The 19,282-nt window shown below is 39.5% G+C and overlaps 1 protein-coding gene across 4 annotated transcripts in view; it reads right to left on the reverse strand.

Moving 5' to 3' along the window:
* Nucleotides 1-553: 553 nt before the first annotated feature.
* Nucleotides 554-19,282, reverse strand: part of spon1a (spondin 1a) — a 102,776-nt gene continuing 84,047 nt past the window's right edge. For 2 of the 4 annotated variants that reach the window (XM_020608278.1, XM_020608283.1), the window contains exons 8-17: nucleotides 17,332-17,396; nucleotides 10,398-10,635; nucleotides 8,455-8,595; nucleotides 7,447-7,522; nucleotides 7,166-7,348; nucleotides 3,516-3,686; nucleotides 3,228-3,395; nucleotides 2,215-2,379; nucleotides 1,518-1,784; nucleotides 555-1,427 (exon numbers count right to left, since the gene is read on the reverse strand). In XM_020608278.1, the coding sequence (XP_020463934.1) occupies nucleotides 1,264-1,427; nucleotides 1,518-1,784; nucleotides 2,215-2,379; nucleotides 3,228-3,395; nucleotides 3,516-3,686; nucleotides 7,166-7,348; nucleotides 7,447-7,522; nucleotides 8,455-8,595; nucleotides 10,398-10,635; nucleotides 17,332-17,396 (1,638 nt within the window). In that variant the 3' untranslated portion in view covers nucleotides 555-1,263. Of the gene's footprint in view, nucleotides 1,428-1,517; nucleotides 1,785-2,214; nucleotides 2,380-3,227; nucleotides 3,396-3,515; nucleotides 3,687-7,165; nucleotides 7,349-7,446; nucleotides 7,523-8,454; nucleotides 8,596-10,397; nucleotides 10,636-17,331; nucleotides 17,397-19,282 lie in introns of all 4 variants that reach the window. The other 2 variants (XM_020608261.1, XM_020608270.1) reach the window with 2 other exon arrangements.

Here is a 19,282-nt window from a genome sequence, read left to right on the forward strand (position 1 = left end):
CCCTGTCCACAGAGCACCACAGTGAGGAAAGCCTGAAACAAACCCCTTCCCCCACCAATTACACTGAGAGAGGATGGCAGGCAGGTTCCTTCCAGCGTTCTCTAATCCCTGTGTAAGTAGACCCTCTGTAGAGTAACCGACGAATGCTCCTTCATTTCTTGTTACATAGCCTTTGACTAGAAGTTGTACAATTCACTACTTTATGAATGACAAGGTGCTGCAAATGCTCCTAATGGCTTTCAGGCACTTTAAGTATTATCTGTGTACCAAATCGCTACATAATGAATAGAACACCCGTTACTCTGAATTTATTTTCCATTCATCACGCAGTCCCCCTGTGGCTCTTGTACCGTATATCTATGAATCCAGAAACTGTTTAGCGAAGCTGAGGCAGCCTCATGAATGACCAGTTTCCTTATGAGAGGCTTAGGTTTTAAGCTAGTTATCACCATCTAGTGGCTGCAAATTTGTAAACCATCAACTGTCCACACTACATTTTATCCCCTCGAACAGAAAAAAAAAAAAACAGAACCAGGTGACAAGTTGTCACATTTACTTTTATTGTAAACGTGATATTATTCCAAAATATTATGTTAGAGGAATAGAGATAAAGAAACAGACGGGAAGACATCTAGAAAACATCGACACAAGACTTTGGTAAGAATCTTGGGACACATTCTTATGAAAAAATTCCACAGCAAAAAAATAACAGTTTTCTAATAATGCTCCAAATCACATTGATCTCATTTGTGCTGCATCTACGTGTACAACAATATAGCTGGGTAAAAAGTCAACTGGGCATTTTGTGTCCTAGAAACAACTGAACAATTGAATGCATATAAAACACTGGAATGGTTGGGCACCTGTGCTTTAAGGTCTAGAATATACTGTACTGTGTAAGGATACCACAAGATACAACAGTTCTTTATCTTATTAATAAATCAATTTGTATTTCCTAATTATATTTTTCAAGTTATTATACCACAAGTTTATAGTTATCTTGCAAAAAGTAAGTTTGAAAGCACAGAAGAATCGGCCTAGTTTAAATCCAGAGTTTTTCCCAGAGAGATGTTCATCTTCTCCTGACCACAGCTGACCTGAGCTCTGGATTTATCCAACACAGATTCAAGTATGTGCCATTTAAGCCCTAAACAGAGTGCATTGGATCATTGTGCAACAGTGTGCCATGCCTGATCCTGTTCTCAGCTCCACTATTCCTCACCCCCTCCTCCTGTGCACACCATTCCCTTCCTCTATTCCTTCCTAGCATGGGTGCACATTACAAGCTCTGATCTCCTTTCTCTCCTTGCAGCTGGACAGCTGGGCAGTCTTAAACCTCTGCTTCACCATCATGAGTCGCTCTTGAATACCTCCACCACACAGCTTGGTACATTCTGTCCAGCTCGACCATGGTCTCATTTTACATCCTAAAGAGAAAGGGGGGAGACCGTCGGATTAACGTGTGCTTGTCTCAGATTTTTATTATCTGTGTGCTGTTGTGTTCTGATTGTACCAACCTGGGTGCTCAGAGGCAACGTCAGCTCTGCCCTGTTTGCTCCTCCTCTTCTCACGTTGTTCTTTGCGTCTTTTCTTCTCATCACTGCTAGCTTGTCCTCGGTTGCACTTCCTGATCTTACACTTCTTTCTCTGGATGGTTTCAGGACAGGGGTCTCCTCCAAACTGAGGCTCCAGCTTCACCATACGCGTCCGAATTGTATGACCCTTCCCACAGGACTTATTGCACTCTGACCACTCGGTCCACTCTGACATGACACAGTCTATGGCTGAGGAGACAGAATAGGGCAGAAGGAGCCTGGCTCAGATGATGTTCATGACAGAGTAGAAAACTGATGAGATAGGAGGAGAAGCAGTGGAGACAAATAAGGCATATTAAAGAGTAATTAAACCCCAAAACCACTTTTTTTCAGCTGAAAATTAATTTCTATAAGCTCATTAGTTCTGCTGATTGATTCAGGTCCAAATCTTGACATTTTAGTGCAAAGTATTTGAGTTCTTCATATTGTGTAGAGAGTGCTCTCTACTGGTTGAAACCCGACTACTGCAGTAGAATTTTGCTGTTGGCTGATCTGGTGGCAGGTGATGTGTACAGTGGCAGCTTTTGTCACCAACACACCCCTGTACCCACACTTTCTCATGTATGCTTGTGCATACATGTACAGTATGTGTGTGCAGATGGGGATGTTTATTACTTACGACACTCTGGTAGCATGCACTTTTCCACCTGTTCTAACTCTTCTGTACACTCTCCCAGCTCCACTGGGGACTTGAGCATGCGTTGTCGTGTCCGCAGACCCTTCCCGCAAGTCACGCTGCAGTCACTCCAGTCAGACCAGGGAGTCAACATGCAGGGAATAGTGTCTTTGTACAACAGAAATTAATTAGTTAGTAACGTATCCACTGTATTATATATATGAAAGTACATGGTCATATACATGTATATGTTACACATCTAGACTACAGTGAAATTGTCAGAGCAGATGTTTTTGCTTCAACTGTATTGTTAGAGTAAAATCTGCAAAAATGTATTCTACATTAAATTACAAATTCAACATGTATAAAGAGTGTCATCAGCAGCGGTGGGCAGTAGTGAACTGCATTTAATTAAACTAGTAGTTTAGCTGTACTTTGCAGTATCTTGCTGGTAGTTCGGTGATGTTCATAACTGCATAGTCATTCAAGTACTTAAATTACTTTTTTGTCATTTTTGTGTCGTTACTCACTGAAACAAACCATTTTGGGCTGTAAAAACATTTTTTGGACCCGTGTTCAAGTTCATACTATCTAAAACGGTGCAATGAAATACTGTTTTAATTGCTAAAACCGGACAAAAGAGATGTTGCAAAAATGTAGCCTGTTTGTTAGACCAGTGCTCAAGTTGGTCAGCAGTCCAAAACAGTGCTTTTTTAAAGACTTTTTTTAACTGTTAGAAAAGCAAGCAAAAATAAAAAAAAATCTATTTTTGTTGTAAGCAAATCTAGATTTTATATTGTCTAAGTAGCTTTAACAAAGCCAGATTTGTGGCTTGGGTCGCTTTGCTGTAGGTCAGCTTCTTACACTGTGAAATAATTGCCCATCAGTGCTATTTACATGGATGTACAGTTAGGTTACTCTTATGCTAGTGGCTTCTTGTGGCTGGTTGCTTAATGAGACCAGTTTCGCCAGATTTGAAGTGTAGGAGGTGTAAGGATAGTTGTGGTGCTACTCACGACATTCTGGCATCATGCACTTCTCCACTTCTAGCACCTCTGCCCCACAAATGGAGCCATCTGCAGGAGGCATCTTCACCATGCGCTCTCTCCTCTTCATGCCAAGTCCACAAGTGGCACTGCAGACATCCCATTCACCCCACTCTGTGACGAGGCAGCTGCTGGGAGCTAAGGCCAAGAGGGGAAGACAAGGTAAACCTATATATAGCACAACTTAAAATAAATATACAGTATGAAATGTGACTGTACAAGTGAGTGTGACAAGTGGAATGGAAATGGGAAACCTACAGCATTCCTCATTAACCACACAGTTTTCTGTCTCCTCTGTGGGCAGGGTGCACACTGAGCCATCTTCAGGGAACTGCTTAACGTAACGCTCCCGGGAACGTGCGCCCATTCCACAGGACGCACTACATGGAGACCAGGTGATCCATTCTGACATCATACATGTGGAAGCATCTAAAGGGTCAAAGGCAGAAGTGGAAGATGTCAGCCAGCTTCAAGAGAGGTCAGTGATTCTGACAACTGTTGCCACACATGCAGATTAGGGCTACTGTAAAAAAAAAAAAAAAAAAGAGTTCTGGCTTTGACTTAAAATAAAGAAGTCTGAATTCTGAGAAAAAAAGTCAGAACTCAAATTTTTTACAGTCACCCTAACTGGGAATCCACACTGAAAGCAAGGCATGAACGGCACATTCTCTGTCTGTCATCAGAACAGTTGTCTGTCAGCAGGACAGTGGTCGGACAAAGGCCGAATCACGTTTTTATGCAGCCTGTGATTTTTCCCGTCTTAACAGATAACAGTAGAAACAGAAAATAATGGCACTTGGAGATTACACTCCACTCAACATGGCAGAGGGAAAATAGACCTTAAGCATAAAAAAACGTGAAGGTTCCAGAGGAGATTCAGTGTGGATAGACACATGGAATGGAATTCTATCTGCAGCGTGAGACGCGTGTAGAAAACGCTTCCAAAAACACATTCAGTGTGGATTAGGGATAATCCTCTTATGTACAAATAAAATACATGCAGATTCCCTTCCAAGTTATTCACAGATAATGGATGCAGAGCACAGAGAGAGAATGCAATGCATCATACTCTGAAAACCACGCCCACTGGGGGGAAACACTCACTCTCCTTTGACTTTGTTTTGCATGAAGGTGCCTCTTTGATAATTTGGTCTTTTTACAAAAAAACTGAAATGCTTAAAAGCAGCTGTGTGATAGGATGCACTCTACCAGCAAGGCAAAGAAGCCAGAGTTAGTTTTAAAAACTGATTAACAAAAACAATTGGTTTGAGTAGACCCTGATGTGGGCATGGCCTAAATGCGCTTTGTCTATATATACTGTGATATCTAATTGACTAAAGTAATTGATTTTCTATTCTGTTGATTTCTTGTATAATTGTGCAAGCAATGGTGCATTTTAACTACACACACAAAAAAGAAAAGCAAGATATCAAATAGTGATCCACCAGTGTAAGTTCTGCTCACTAAAGCAGCTGCCACTGAATTGCAAACAGAGGTTCTAGGTTGGTTTGTTTGCTGTTTTAGCACACAAGGAAAGAAACTGTCTTTACAATTAACTTCACTGTCTAAGCAAATTAGAGTGCAGGAATCAAATTTGCATATTGTTGACCCTGATCAAATTTTCCACTTGCACATAAGGAATGTAAACAAGCAGACACTTGTTTCCTCTACATACCACACTACCTGAGATATAGAGATGATTGTGCCTTAAAGCTTCTTGGACCTGTCCCCTGACTACTTTGCTAATGTGCTCTCAGATAAGTCCCTGGATGAACCATCAGATCTTTCTCTGTACTAAACACAGACGGTGAAGCTGCTCCATGTAGACCTAAGGACACCGAATCTCACAAAAAAACACCATGCAACAACACTGCCATTTCACTGCCTTCATTATGAACAGCTTTTGCTAGATCTAAAGTTAAGAAAGAATTCCTTTTTGACAGTACAAGTATATTATGGACTGTTTTGTCTGTGGTCTCTGCTTTACAGGTAAAAAATTTAAAAAATGTAAAAATTAAGTCTAATTATTATTTTGCCATGTAATGACTAATTTGAACATTTCATCTTGAGGCACAGCTGTCGGTAAAATTTAATTTGTATTGGCTGTGTACATATTTCAACTGGATGGATTTAAAATTAAAATGTTAGAAACTGTGGAATGCAATTAAAACATCAACCTTCAGATCTGATGAACCTTGCAGTAATTACAGCCCAGTTTAAACACAGACATCCGTAGTTATGCCAAGATGATATTTTCATGCTATAGATGTGTGTAGGCAGCCAGCCAGGATATGCTAAAGGAGGGGGCTAGTGTGCACGTGCTATGGGCACCCAAAGGGGAAAGCAGGAGTTACTCTCGGCGTATGTAAATTATTGAGCAGTAGGTTTGGGCAAAGGGACAAATACGATGACTATCTTTGATGCGCATTTTGGGTCCAATCTAAGTTCTTGATGAATTTGAACACTTTATTTTGACTCATCTGTTTTCATCCAAAAAGTACAAGGTAGCTACACTTGCATGTTGCTACTTTGTGCTCTCATGTAATTGTTGCCTCTAATTTGCATTTTACTGTTTTAGCTATTTGTGTACACTGTGTTAAAGGAATAGTTTTAGAGTCTGTTAAGTTGGTGTTAAAACAATACTGATGTATCTATATGTACGTGAGAACAGGTCTTAGTCATTGTCACTTCTCTCCACATTGACCTGGAATGTTTCCACCTGGAACACCTCTACACTGCAAAAAATGAGGGACAAACTATACTGGTCTCGTTCTGTAAAAACTCCAAAGTTTGTCTGACGCTCAAATGCAGCTTCAGCTTTCCAGCTAAGCTAATTCAAGTCGGTATATTTCAAAGGTAGTCTATTTTGAAACAAATTCTTTCTTTCCCTGGACAGTGCCTTGCTGTGCTGCGGTGGAGGGACATGTTATAGAAGCATCATTTACGTTCCTATAAGCACTTCGAACTGCCGTTTTTTTATGAAAATGTGCTATATTAATAAACCTGCTTTGCCTTATTTTGTTGTTTTTCATTTTCTGTATTTTTATGTGCCTTAGTTTATTTAACTATTAATCTTTTAGAACTTGTATAGAACTTTTGTAACTTTGTTTGGAAAGGTGTTGAATAAATAAAGCATTATTATAAGTAAGGGTCTTAATACTTCAGCATCATCAACATTCACTATAAAATGTGACAATTAACCTCTAAAACGCAATCTGCCTGCTATTAAACAAGAAGCAATAAAGGGCTTTTTTTAGTGACAGGAAAATCCAACCTTAAAGGCAACCAAGCTTAGATTCCTTATTACATAATTTAATCGTCCAAGTTAAATGACGACTATAAATCATCCATACTTGAGTCACAGACTGACTGCCCCAACACGCTGCCTCTGGCAAAAATTATTGTAGGGAGACAAAAAGATACATGAAGAGAGGAGAAGAAAAAGGTAAGGAAATAAACCTTGAACAACCACCAGACATAATTTCCTGAGTGAATTACTCTTAAGTGCTTACAAAATATATTTAATGGCATCATGCAATTTAACTTGCCATAAAATTTAAAAGGCTGCCAAAGAGAGTGCTTTGTTTATATGGCAGTGCTGTATAAACAAAGCACTCTCTTTCGCCTCTATTCAGTTCTAACTCAATTGCTTCTATTGAATGGTACCCTTGGTATTTTCAATCGGCACTACACCAACAAAGATTGATTTTAAAACATGCCCTCACTTTTTAGATCATCACATTAATGGATGCAATAACCCTGAGACTTCAATAAAATTATCTGAGATTAAAGATGCTGTTAAAGGGACTTAGTGGAAGACTAAACATGGTGTCTTATGTCATCATTTCCACTGCCAATTTTTGTGTTCTTCATATATGCTGACCTTCAGTGTTTAGATAAATACTCACCCTCATCACTGCATCCAGGTCCCATGCAAGGCTCAAAATCCTGCGTGTGTGGGCAGGGAACACTAAGGTCCAGCTGGGCCTTCAGCATCCTCTGTCTCATCCGTTTGCCCTTTTCACAAGTGGCTGAGCTGCAGGCGGACCAGGGAGACCAGTTGGAGTAGATACATGTCTCAGGAGTATCATCTGCCGGACGGTAAAGGGAATAATAAAACTACAATAACCCAACAAACTATGCTTTCAGCATTGTGTAAAAGAGAGAGAAACAGAAGCAGGATCCCAACCTTCCTCTTTCTCTTCCTGGGCAATATCTGCTACAATGTCATCCACATTGTCTGGCACAATGTTGCACTGTTCGCCCTGTGGACACACAGACACACCATGATGTTGCTACATAATCCACCACTCTGCAGCTGTTTGTGTCCTCTTTATAAATTCTTCTCTTTGCCCCCGAGTGCCGTCATAAGACTGGCAGCATACAGTTTTCAGTAAGTGGAGGTCAGCACATAATAATAACAGTTACTGGAGTATATGAACAAATGTCCATGCATTCTGCAAGAGTAAACTGTGTGCAGGTGTGTGTGCAAATGATGCGAAATGCATTATGGCAAAAGGATCACACAGTCATGTAAAAAATTCTCCAGATTCTCCATATCTGCCTCTAGATGCCACTGAAGAACTGCTAACCTTTTATTCCTTCCTGGTTTGCAGCCAAATATTCCTCTTACATAGTACGAGATGAATGTAGCTGTTATAATCACAGTTTGTTAGGTGAAGGAATACCGCTGTAACATTTTTTTAATTATACCTTGCCTACTTTAATGCTGTTTGATGTTCTTGAAACTGAAGTGCACATCACTGCTCCTAACAACTGATATTTGATCATTTAAACTATATTCAATAAGCTTACATTTCATTTTTATTCAGCTTGGGAATCAGCTGAATTGTTAACAGGTATCAGAAAGAGAAGGACTTTGTATACCATGGGAAACACTACTCCTACCCTGAACAAGAAAGGAAAGGTGCCCCCCATCTTTGCTTCTGAAACATTTAAAGGCATTTATTCTTCACAGTAATGGTAGGTAGCATGTTAAAAGATTTGGCATCTCTATGTCCCTGTACTGCACTATGCTGCAATCTGCATAATACATGCCAGGGTCTTGTTAGAATATACACGATGGTTACCAACTGTATGATACTTTATGATAGTCTGAATATGCATTATAATCATTATCCTATCCAGGCAACCAAGTGTTTGCACCGAGAGATTACTCGTATAAAAACAGACAGACCTTTCTGGCAATGCGTTCCACCACCACCCTGGCCACAGGAGTGATGGCGCCCCCCTCAGGATCATAAAAAGGGCTCTGTGGATGATCCAGACTTGTCAGGGGACGGATCTTGTCCTGGGGCGCAGTGGGCTTGTTGGGAGACTAAAAACAGGGAAAGACAAAATAAGAGATAAAATTACATGGGTTGCAAAGCTTTGGAATTTTGGGAGTTTGAAAAATACATTTGCACAAGTGCAACGAGCACAGAGTCATTCAAAGTCACACAAAGCCCAAGTCGCCAAGTCTGAGAGCAGCTGTGGTGAGGCGCTGTCATTTATAGTAGAGAAACTCTTATTAGTCAAGTGGTAAAGGTCTGCCAACATGGGGTTGATAGAAACACCGCCAGAGGCTGTATGAGGGCAGAACACCAGCTCATCCTTCAGCCCCCACAGTGGCCACCAAGAAAAAAAACTGAGCGCAGTACTTGTTTGTGAGAGAAAGTAGAGAATAGAGAGAGGGGTAGTGAGTGGCCATTAATTAAAAGATACAGTAAAAGTAATGGTACAAAGGATGGATCTCATTACTCTGTTATAGGCCTGTGCCTTTAACACCTTCGCTACAGAGCTGAAGTCCCACCTCACTTCCAGAACAGCCACAGTATGACTATCATCTGCTCCAATGTTTTTGGATAGAGGGATTCTGTCACTGATCTTTCTAAAAAAGGTTCATCATGACATTTGTGTGTTCTGTCCTTATTCGCAGCTAAACTGCAAAGGATGGAGGTGGGGATGGGGGAGAGGGATGGACGGACGGACGGGGCGGGTCACAGGAATCAGTGCTATGTATTTTAAAGTACATTACTTGCCTCCATGAGCTGTGTCATGGTCACTGCTGTGGCGCCAGATCATAGGTCAAACTCCAATAACTACCATTACTGAAACCGACATGCACATTACTCTTAATGTAGCAACTCCTTAACACAAGATATAGTCAGTCTAGTCAGAACACGCAACTCCTGAGCTGTCGCTATAGTACAGTTTGGTTTAGTCTATGTGACGGTCTCTGTGTGGCAGGGGAGGAGTGATACCAGCCAATACAATACATGCAAGGGAGCACAGTTCAGTGAGTTCATCTGTGAGCTCTGAAGGATCAGCCAAAGGTTTCACACATGTAATCATATAGTTCGGTCAAATGTACACACGCATAGCCTAATCTGTCAGTGCTGACTGGGGACACTGAGCACACAGCAGACAGCACCTCGGGGTGAGAGTGGGAGGAGAAGATGTTCAAGGCTGTTAAAGGAGAATTGGATGGGTGATGATACTTGAATTGTCGCAGACTGGCAGCATGTGAAGTGGTGAGACGGAGCGATTGTGAATGTGAGCAGATGATGGGTTGATGATAAGGTTAGAATGAGTGCTAAAGGAAAACGCAGCTGGTGATCCATGAGGTAAAAGGTGACAAGAATAACAGTTTGTAGAAGGCTTTGATTGCTATGGGGCTGTGGGGCTGTAACCTTTGAGTTGCACATTTATTACCTGAGAGACACACAAGTGTTTCATTAAAATAATAATCACTGGGGAATGTAAAATGTGTTTAATAAATTTAAGAAGGCTGACAGACAATTTGTAAAATCTACAAAAATATGATTAAAAATCATTTGAAACAGGCACTTTCACGGCCTTTCCAGCTATGCTCCAAATTTTGATGGTAAAACTCATGGTAAAAGGATATTTCAGGAAATTAGTAACAGTTAAATGTTCCACCAAATGAATCTTATAACATTACAACTATTTTGAAAATACAGATCAGTTATTTTACATAACACAAGCATACGTGCACTTAATGAGAAAATATTTTTGGTTGTTTTAATGTCGGTGTGCACGTTGCGGAGCAAATTACTGAGGTGACATGCTTTAATTTAGTAATACTATCAAAATGGTTGAATGAATGATGTCACTGACCTCGTATGTCACCCCACTGTCAGTGCCTGCATCCCAAGGGATGAGGTCCTGGACCACCTTCTGGGCCCAGCCACACTCCTTGGTACACAAGTCCTCAGCAGATAAACCCACATTCCAGTCTGGACTGGGCCCCAACATGGTCAGGAAGGACATGAGGTGACGGGTCCGGTCCACTGAGAATTCAGCTGACGGAGCGGCGCGCCTGAGGAACAGAGTGAAGTCTGAGTGTATCAGATCACTTTGTCAGTGTGAATAGGGGAGAAAAATAGAACACAGAGATGTTAGCTGCATTTAAATTGACGAGTAGTAATGTCTGGCCCATGTGGCCCATTAAACCATGCCCTTCGGAAGACCTGAGGCTACGCTGTATCTGCCCCAGCTTGAATGAGATGTCCAACCTAAACAAAACCAAATTTCACTGGCAATGTACCATGTAAATAATAATGAAAAACAAATCCAGAATGCTAACAACAGCTTTCCATTCAATGACTGAATGAAAGGCTGTAGGTTATTAATGCAACAGTTAGCCAGTGGGAACGTTTATATAATCAATCAGTATACATGTGAAACTAAAATTTAAAATAGAGAGGCCATGGCCTCTAGCTGTATTCCAGGCACTTATGGTGTGTTCAGTGGCACTGTTCGCTTCAGAAGTGGAAAGTGCCAGATACACAATATCCATAAAAGATTTAATCCAATGACTAATGATAAGTGCGTGGGGAGGTTTCCAACAATTGGCCACCATTCTCTTGGCAGCTAAACCTGCTAACAAAATCCCTCTCTGAGATCTTTTAATGCCCAATGATGGCAAATCATTCAAAAGAAAAGAAGGCATGGACTTCGGGTACAGTTATGGATAAAAGATGGGACAGCTGGACAGCCACTTCATTCCAAAAATAAGACACTAGCGGACAGTCCCATATTATATGAGTCAAAGTACCTGGGACCCTCACTGAACACAGATTACACAGAGGATCACTTAGTTTATCCATAAGATGAAGCTTGTGAAGTGTTAAATAAGTTCTGTGAATAAAATTTAAACAAATCTGCTGATGGTCTGGATTAGGAGGCATCTTTTATGTTTGTCCAGGTGGCACCCTAGTCAGACTCAGGGTTAAGATCAGGGCAGTCCTGTACCATACTTATATGAAGCTTGAAATAGACACCAATAATCCAATGAAAATAACATTCATTCTTATTGCAACTAAAAACAATCTATAAATACTGACGGCTTTTAATACTGGGTATTTGTGTATACCCAGGCCAATCTAACACTTACCTAAATTACACAGCTGCCTAGTGCACACTCAAGTGACAATCCCCCGCAACACACCTACACATCTTCATGTTTGATCAAAGATACAAGAAAGTTAATTTTGTTCTAATTTTGTCAACAGCTACATGAGGCTCAGACAGTGCACCCAAAAACTCAAAGGAGATGCAGTTGTTAAACCATGTTTCAGCTTTTTAGAAAGATAAATGAAAGCCGGAGGAAGAAAAATAACTAAATCAGAGGAGAAACATGTCAGCAAGTGGAAAACTCCAACTTTTCTTTAGAGAAAAGGAAAAGAAAGGTGTTTAGAGTGCCTACAATTTATAAATGTGGGACCACATGCATCTATACACCACAGTCACTGTTTCATCACAGGAGTCAAACACACCTCTGGCAGTCTGTCTTGACCAATGACTGACAACTGAACTAATTACAACAATTTTTACAGTTGACAAAATTAATTAAGAACAGGAGGATTTGTGTTGCAGCAGAGACAATCAGCCAGTGATTCCTTTTCAGTTGCCCATATAAATCCATTTGACTTCAGCCAACTCAGTCCTGTCCTTGTGCACTCTACTGATGATGGGCTCTAAGGAGGCAAATTAGCCCTTATCCCTTGGGAACACACAACCTGACTCCACGCTCCTGGGCCTCTGGCTCATTGTGTACTGCAGGTCTGAGGTTTATCTCAGACAGCCACCTGGGCTTTGCTAAAAGGCAAAGTGTAATTGACAGGAGTGGAAAGACAGAACAAGTCTGGTGTCAGATGAGTAAGGGATTAATTGCCGTAGATTACACTAGTGAAATTATTTTTAGTTATTCCAAAATATTTCTGATATGTGTGCAGGTGTATTTTAAAACAGGTTGGGATATGAATGTTAGTACGCGTTGCTACATAAATATTTGGCCCCAATCACTCCTTCCCCAACATTTGACTGTTCTAAAATTTATTTGTGTGGGTGGTAAATCAGTATTAAGGTACGGGAAAGCATCACCTTCATGATCAGCCACTGCTTCTTTTTAAAGGCTTTTTTTTTTTCAAATGGTCAGCATGTTTAAAATGAAAAACTGCCAAAATATTTTCAACTGTTGAAAGTTCGATCAGTTATCCTGCAGACAGACTTGCTAGAGCAGTGCTTGAAGCTCTGTGTGATAAGTGCAATAATCCCTAGACAACCACAACACTTTGTTTAACATTATGTTTCTAGTATGTAGACATGCTTAGTTGCACAGTAGCTAGAAGGACAGAGGCTGGCTCAGATGTTAAATTATACCACACTATTACACATAAACTACTGCAGCCTATCACAAAAGTAGTTCTGAGAGTGGCAGAAATAAAGAGCAGCACACATTAACAGCTGTCTTCTGCACTCCTTATTTCACACCGTTGACAACTGCTTTTCTTGTAGCTGCTAATCAAATATAACCATGCAGAACACTATAGTAATCCTCTGGTTATTAGGAAGATGCCTGACAAGAGAGAGTGGGAGTGTGAAGACAACAAAGATTTAGCCGACTGTCACAGAGGTTCTGTAGCTGTCAGGGATGCCACCATTTTAATCTAGCAGAAAGTGGGAAAAGTGACAGAGAGAGGAGGTGGACTAATGAAGAGAGATTTAGCATGGAAACAAAAGGAGGAAGAGGCAGTAGTGCAGTGTGTGATTTGGTAGAGAGTCATCAGAATCTGTGTGGAGACTCAAGGTCTAAGAAAAATAGTTTGAGAAATGACTGTGAATGTGTTCCTGTGCAAGAATCTGATGCCCGTTTTTGAGTGACTGGGTGTGTGTTTGAGCAAATTTGATTGAGAAAGGCATCTGGATACTGCAAATAAAACAGACTACTAACCCTTCTTTAGGCACATTGCATGTTTGCAAAAGTTTACTTGAGGCACCAGTTTGGGTTTAATAAAATTGTGTTTTTAACACTGTCCAGCATGTTAAAATAAATTTAACAGTAACTGAAAGTCTACTCTACTCATTCTTGTATGGTAGAGTCAAACACACTATAAGAGATTTTTAAAAACATTATTATATACTGAAACTCACCCTGCTACCTCAGTGCCTGCCTACTAATAGACTCCAAATCTTTTTGTGTAGGTAGTCTGTGACATAACTGAAATTAAAATGTCATGTTCTGAATAAAATACCTGTCCCTGTTTTTAGCAATTGCTAAATCTTAAGCAATACCTCCACTATGTCTGTGCTTAGAGGGTGAAGGGATTAATCAACCTCAGCCTGTGACTCATCTCCTAAGGAACAGAGCTGTCATAACTCACCATGCTCTGTGTCAAAATAATTACAAGTTGAAGGGAGCTAGAGCAGGGCGACTGCGCTCCCATGATTTTGAATGACAGAGTTTCCGCAGGCTTCATCAAGTTAAATTAAAGACTTTTTAAGACCCTTTTTAGACCACTTCAGGTGCAATGTAAGGGATATTTCACACCCATGCTGACAAAACAGTATGAATGATATGACAAAAAAAAAAAAAAAAATCACTTGAGTGTTCATTTTGAATTAAGAATTAATTTTGAATATGGTTTTTAGTGCCACCATCGATCCAAATGCTGCCCAGAGGTCGCTTACCGGGGTTGCAAGAGTTGGTTCAGACTGGATCATGGTGGAGCCTTGGTGACGCTCCCAATGTTAATACAAAACAGTACTGTTTTTCTGACTTTCCATGTGACTCCAGTGCAGGTGTTTCTCTTATTTTGTCCACCCTAATAGGGCTAGGCTAAGTAACAGAAACACCTTTCTGTATAATGCAGTACAGCTCTACAGCAGCACAAACTACCCCTCCAAAATGATCATACAGTTGAATCAATACCTCTCGGAACTGTTTAAGCATTAGTTTGGCTACATGTATGTAAAAAAATTGCAAAGTGATGTACACCTGACATGGAAACAGACAAACATGCATATTTATGCTATATTACTGGAATTGTAACATGATAACACACACCCCCAACTATAAAACATGCTGACACATGCATTTATACATTTTTCATGTGACTCATACAGCAGGTAAAGTTAATGAACTCTCTAATGATTCAGGTTGTAACAGGGTGCATCTTCCATTTGACTGACTAAAACATACTCGACTCTTTCTTCTGTCTACCTGCAAGGTGAGGACACTCCATGCAGTTATCAGTACAAGATTGCTTTCTTGTTCTAAAGCAATGTAATTGATCTGTTGCACTCATGCACAATTACTGTGTGAAACAATTAATTAGTTGCACATAAAGCACAAAGTAAGCAAATTAGCCCTAGTGGATACTGATACTTCTATTCCCGGCTATGTGGCCCTCACTGAGGAAAGAACACAGCACAGGCCTTCACCACTGAAGTGGTTCAGTACAAACTGAGCCAGCAAGCTTCTTGTTTTTCCTCATGAATAACAGATTAAGTGACTTATGAATTTAGGAGTACTTCCACTCACACTGGAAGCATGGTGTAGCTCGCAGTTTCAGGGCACCAAGATCTCGGACCAACTTTGGATACCAACCTAAAAAGAAGCCTAAAAACCCTGAGACTTAATGTATCGTATATTTGAAATAATTCCTTTTAGGTGCTTCTGTCAGCAGAGAATGTTTCAGCTCTTTAACTGCATATTGTAGACAATTTAAACTGTACATCTGGATTATTTTAAAAGCTGTATTGTTTCTAGAATGGTTTCCTTCATTACATGCACACATTGCTTTGCAGTTATTTTAATATGCTATGAAAATCAGCTTGTAGAGATTTGAATATTTCTTGAGATCGGTGATCCATCACAGCGGACTAAGTATACGACAAAACTGGGTACATCCCTGGGCAAAAACATTGATTGGGCTTCCTGTCCAGTAAATACATCTGTATTTGTTTTAGGCAAAGGCCAAAAAAGATGAAGCCAAATAAAGTATAATGAAAGCTCCACATTGGTATCTTAGTGTGTTTCAGTTTTGTTTTTTTTTTTTAAATATTTAGTAAATCCCTGTTTATTTTTGATGACACATTCGATCCTGCAGTGACTGTGCCAGTCCTGGCCAGGCCCATGTCAAACACACTGGACCCCGTCTTATTCAAACAAATTTATTTTTGGTCTCAGCTAACTAAAGAATGTGTTGCCAATATTCATAATGCGTCTTTTCATGCTCTCTGCCAAAGTTTACTCTTGCAGTTTGCTGTTTTGCGAGCAACTGTTTTCTTCTTGGGCACCATATACAGAGGTTGACTTCATGCAATATCCTTTGCACAGTCTGAGCAGTCAAGAAGACACTGATATTTCCCCAAGTAATTCTTCAGCCAAGTCAGAAGCACTTAGCTGTTTTTAATGCAAGGCTGTGTAAATAGTGAACTGTGTGTGCCTTCATCTCTTAAGGTAGTCTACCTAACATGTTTAAATTTGATGATACTTATCAAATACCCCACACTTCAACCTTAAAATAATGCAACTATTGCAAGATGACACAATTTTGACATTTAAGAGTTTAGTTATATTGCAAAGGGATGTATACAGTTTTGCTATATACTACATGCACTAAGGAGCATGCTGAGTACTTGCTTAGTCCCACAATTTAAAGAGAAGATAAGCAACTGAGTAACTAAGGCTGTCAAATTCAAATCATAAGCAACACAACCATCAAATTAAGTTAGCAGGGACCATCGAATCATTACAAACCCTACAGAGTAGCTTAAGTATGATTAAAGCCTATTATAAATTCACTGCAGGAGTGAGACAAGAACTAGAAGAACTTCAAAATATTAGTCATAATGCCATCGTATAATTGTAATGCACCCATTAAACGTCTGCTGTGAATTGACATTTATGATACTCCTATTGTTACAACCTCTTTAAATGTAATCCTGCTTCTTCATTTGCATTAAGTCAGAAATGGATGTATGTATTATGTGTTACATAATGCCTTTGACTTAAAGATAGAACTACAAAAAAGAACAGAACCTTTTTCTTCCACACAGAATAACTCATGAAGCAGAAATTGAGTACCAGTTTCCTTTGCACTGTACAAACTATGATGATTTAAGATAGTTAATTTTGTGTTACTTATTTATCTACTTTATATTTAACTTGTATTTTTGTGGCATTCATGTGGACGGCAAAGTAAGAATTTCATTGTACAGGGAAAAAACGTTTCCTAACTGTGCTTATGACAAACACTTTGACCTTGACCTTAATTTTCTGAGAAATATTTTGGTGTACAGATTCTAAAATGTTAGAATGGTTGTGCTGGCTTGTATGAATTCATGTTGGCTTGCCATAGTTGTATGTATGATACAATAATAAAAACTTCATTCTTTCATCCATTCATTCATTCATGATACAGGAGAATGCTCATCCTCAGCCACAGGAATTTACAGACTGTGGAAAAAAAACACCAAATGTTTAATGATGTATAGAAGCTCAAATTATGGCCTATATGGTCTTGGCTGATTCAGGATGGTAAACTGATAGACTCCTGTGATTGGTTTGATAAGAGAACAGAGGGGCACTTTTGAATTTGTGATAGATTAATGTACTGTAAAAGATCACAAGCAAGTTTTAACTCTTTTCAAGTTTATATTCTGTTACCAGAATCCACTACATGTCAAATGTTATGCAGATAATTTGCAGTTTTTCAATCTTTGACAGAAACCAGCATTCAAATAATCAAGACATCTTACTTACACATTCAGTGGTTGCCAGGCTGGCCACTGGGCTTTCATTTTGATGACTGTCAGGACCTCATCACCCTACAGAAGAGAGACAGACTCAAAGTCAGTCCCCGGAAACAATTGCCACTATTGAACCATCACACTTCACAGGTGAATGATTAAAAAAGATCCATGGAAGACTTTTTCCCATTTCCACACTTTCTAGAAAATCCTTATGGCCGGTGAATGAAGGTGATGTGTGTGGACAGGAAAAACTCTGAAGCAGATGTATGTCTGGAGCGAAGATTATTTTCAAATTTTGAGCACTGACATTTAAATGGAAACAATGCAGAAGCCTACAGCTGTCCTGATGACTAACACACCGCTCACATCTCGCTTTCAGTGTTTTCCCAGTTAGCAGAAATAACAGTTCTCAACATAAGATGAATGAAGACATGACATCCTGACATAAATGTCAGAATTAAAGGCAAAGGGCTGAGCTGAAACCATTTTGGAACAAAAGTGAGTGTCTGTAAAATAACAGCATGCTCTCAAGTTGACAGGTCACTGGTGACAACATGTCTGTGTGCAATGTTCAGTCTGCAGCTAGTGTGACTTTTAAAAACTAAATCCCTATAGATAATTCAGAAAATTGCCTTAAAAATGTAAAAACTGTTAAAAGAATTTTACACATGTTGATTTTACAAAACAAAGTCACACTGTGGCTTTTTCCCTAGTAATTTGTGAAAGTGCAGCTACAAGCTTCTTTACTCTGACCAATGGCTGAATCAGCAATTTTATGCAGCAGAGAACACATATAATGCTCTAAAAATGACAGGTTACACTTTAGATTGGGCTCTGCCACAGTTCACCATCCTCTGTGCTCACTTTCAGTGAGATGGCAGCTATCACATCCTCCCAAGTGCATGCAAGGATCTCCCCTTGTCATTAAAGAATCTGATGGATTTAGGTTAACTAACACTTTGTGAACCCCTCATGCCAATTGGTCATGGCAATTTGCTTGGGTTTTATGAAAGTGAAACAGCTGCACAACAGTTTTCTTCTTTGTTCATTTATTCTTGAAAATTGACAAAAATAAAATTGGTACAGTATAAACAGTATAGATAATGGATGGAACTTTGATAATCTAATGTTAAACCAACTGTAGTGTTTCATCTGTCACTCTCATAGATTCTGACAGTCATAAGAATTATAAATGGCTTGGCTTTCCTTGATACTCATGGCGCTCCCTGAGGAATTCCACATGTGGATTGTGGTGAAGAAGACATAATGGTGTCAGTACAGTTTTTTCCACCCTGTGTTTCATTAAAATGAAATGTAACTGAAAAAATCTCTGAGTAGGCTTGGAAGTTTTAATATAAAACTGGATAATTCTGGATAGTTTTCATGGAAATTGCTAAGGCTGAATAAATAATTTAAGTATTTAAGTCAGAAATTCGCTGAAATATTTGAGGGATGTCATTAACCTTACTTCTTGTGACCAGTACGTGTTCAGTAACTAACTTTTGTTCCAATATCCAAAATGTCAGCCTCCTCATCTCTCGTTCCATCTTACCAAATTTATTGCTGTAAATCTGACAGGCTAATAAAAAGCAACGCAGATTAACCCTATTACAGATTCAAGGATGTGACTGATGGATTGTGGCTGCGCTATGGATTTAAATATTATACATTCATCGTCTTTGTGGGTGTTTAACACAGACTGACAAAATTGGATGCTTAGGAAAGTTTTACACTTTCAAGTGGACACTTTGCTCAGTCTTAAATGATATTTAGTGACGCACTTGAAAACTTTAAATGAAAAGCTTAGACCATGTTGACATTTGAGAAAATAAAAAAGTCAAGGTGCTGCTTTTGGTTCAGGTTTCCTGGTGAAAAAATCTTTGGTTTTTGCGAAAGGAAACAATCTTGTTTGAAGATAAGACAATAATTACTATAATTGGTATGAGCTGTGACGGCAAATG

This window comes from Monopterus albus, unplaced genomic scaffold (assembly GCF_001952655.1).
Source record: "Monopterus albus unplaced genomic scaffold, M_albus_1.0 scaffold4.1, whole genome shotgun sequence".
In the NCBI taxonomy this organism is placed as follows: domain Eukaryota; kingdom Metazoa; phylum Chordata; class Actinopteri; order Synbranchiformes; family Synbranchidae; genus Monopterus; species Monopterus albus.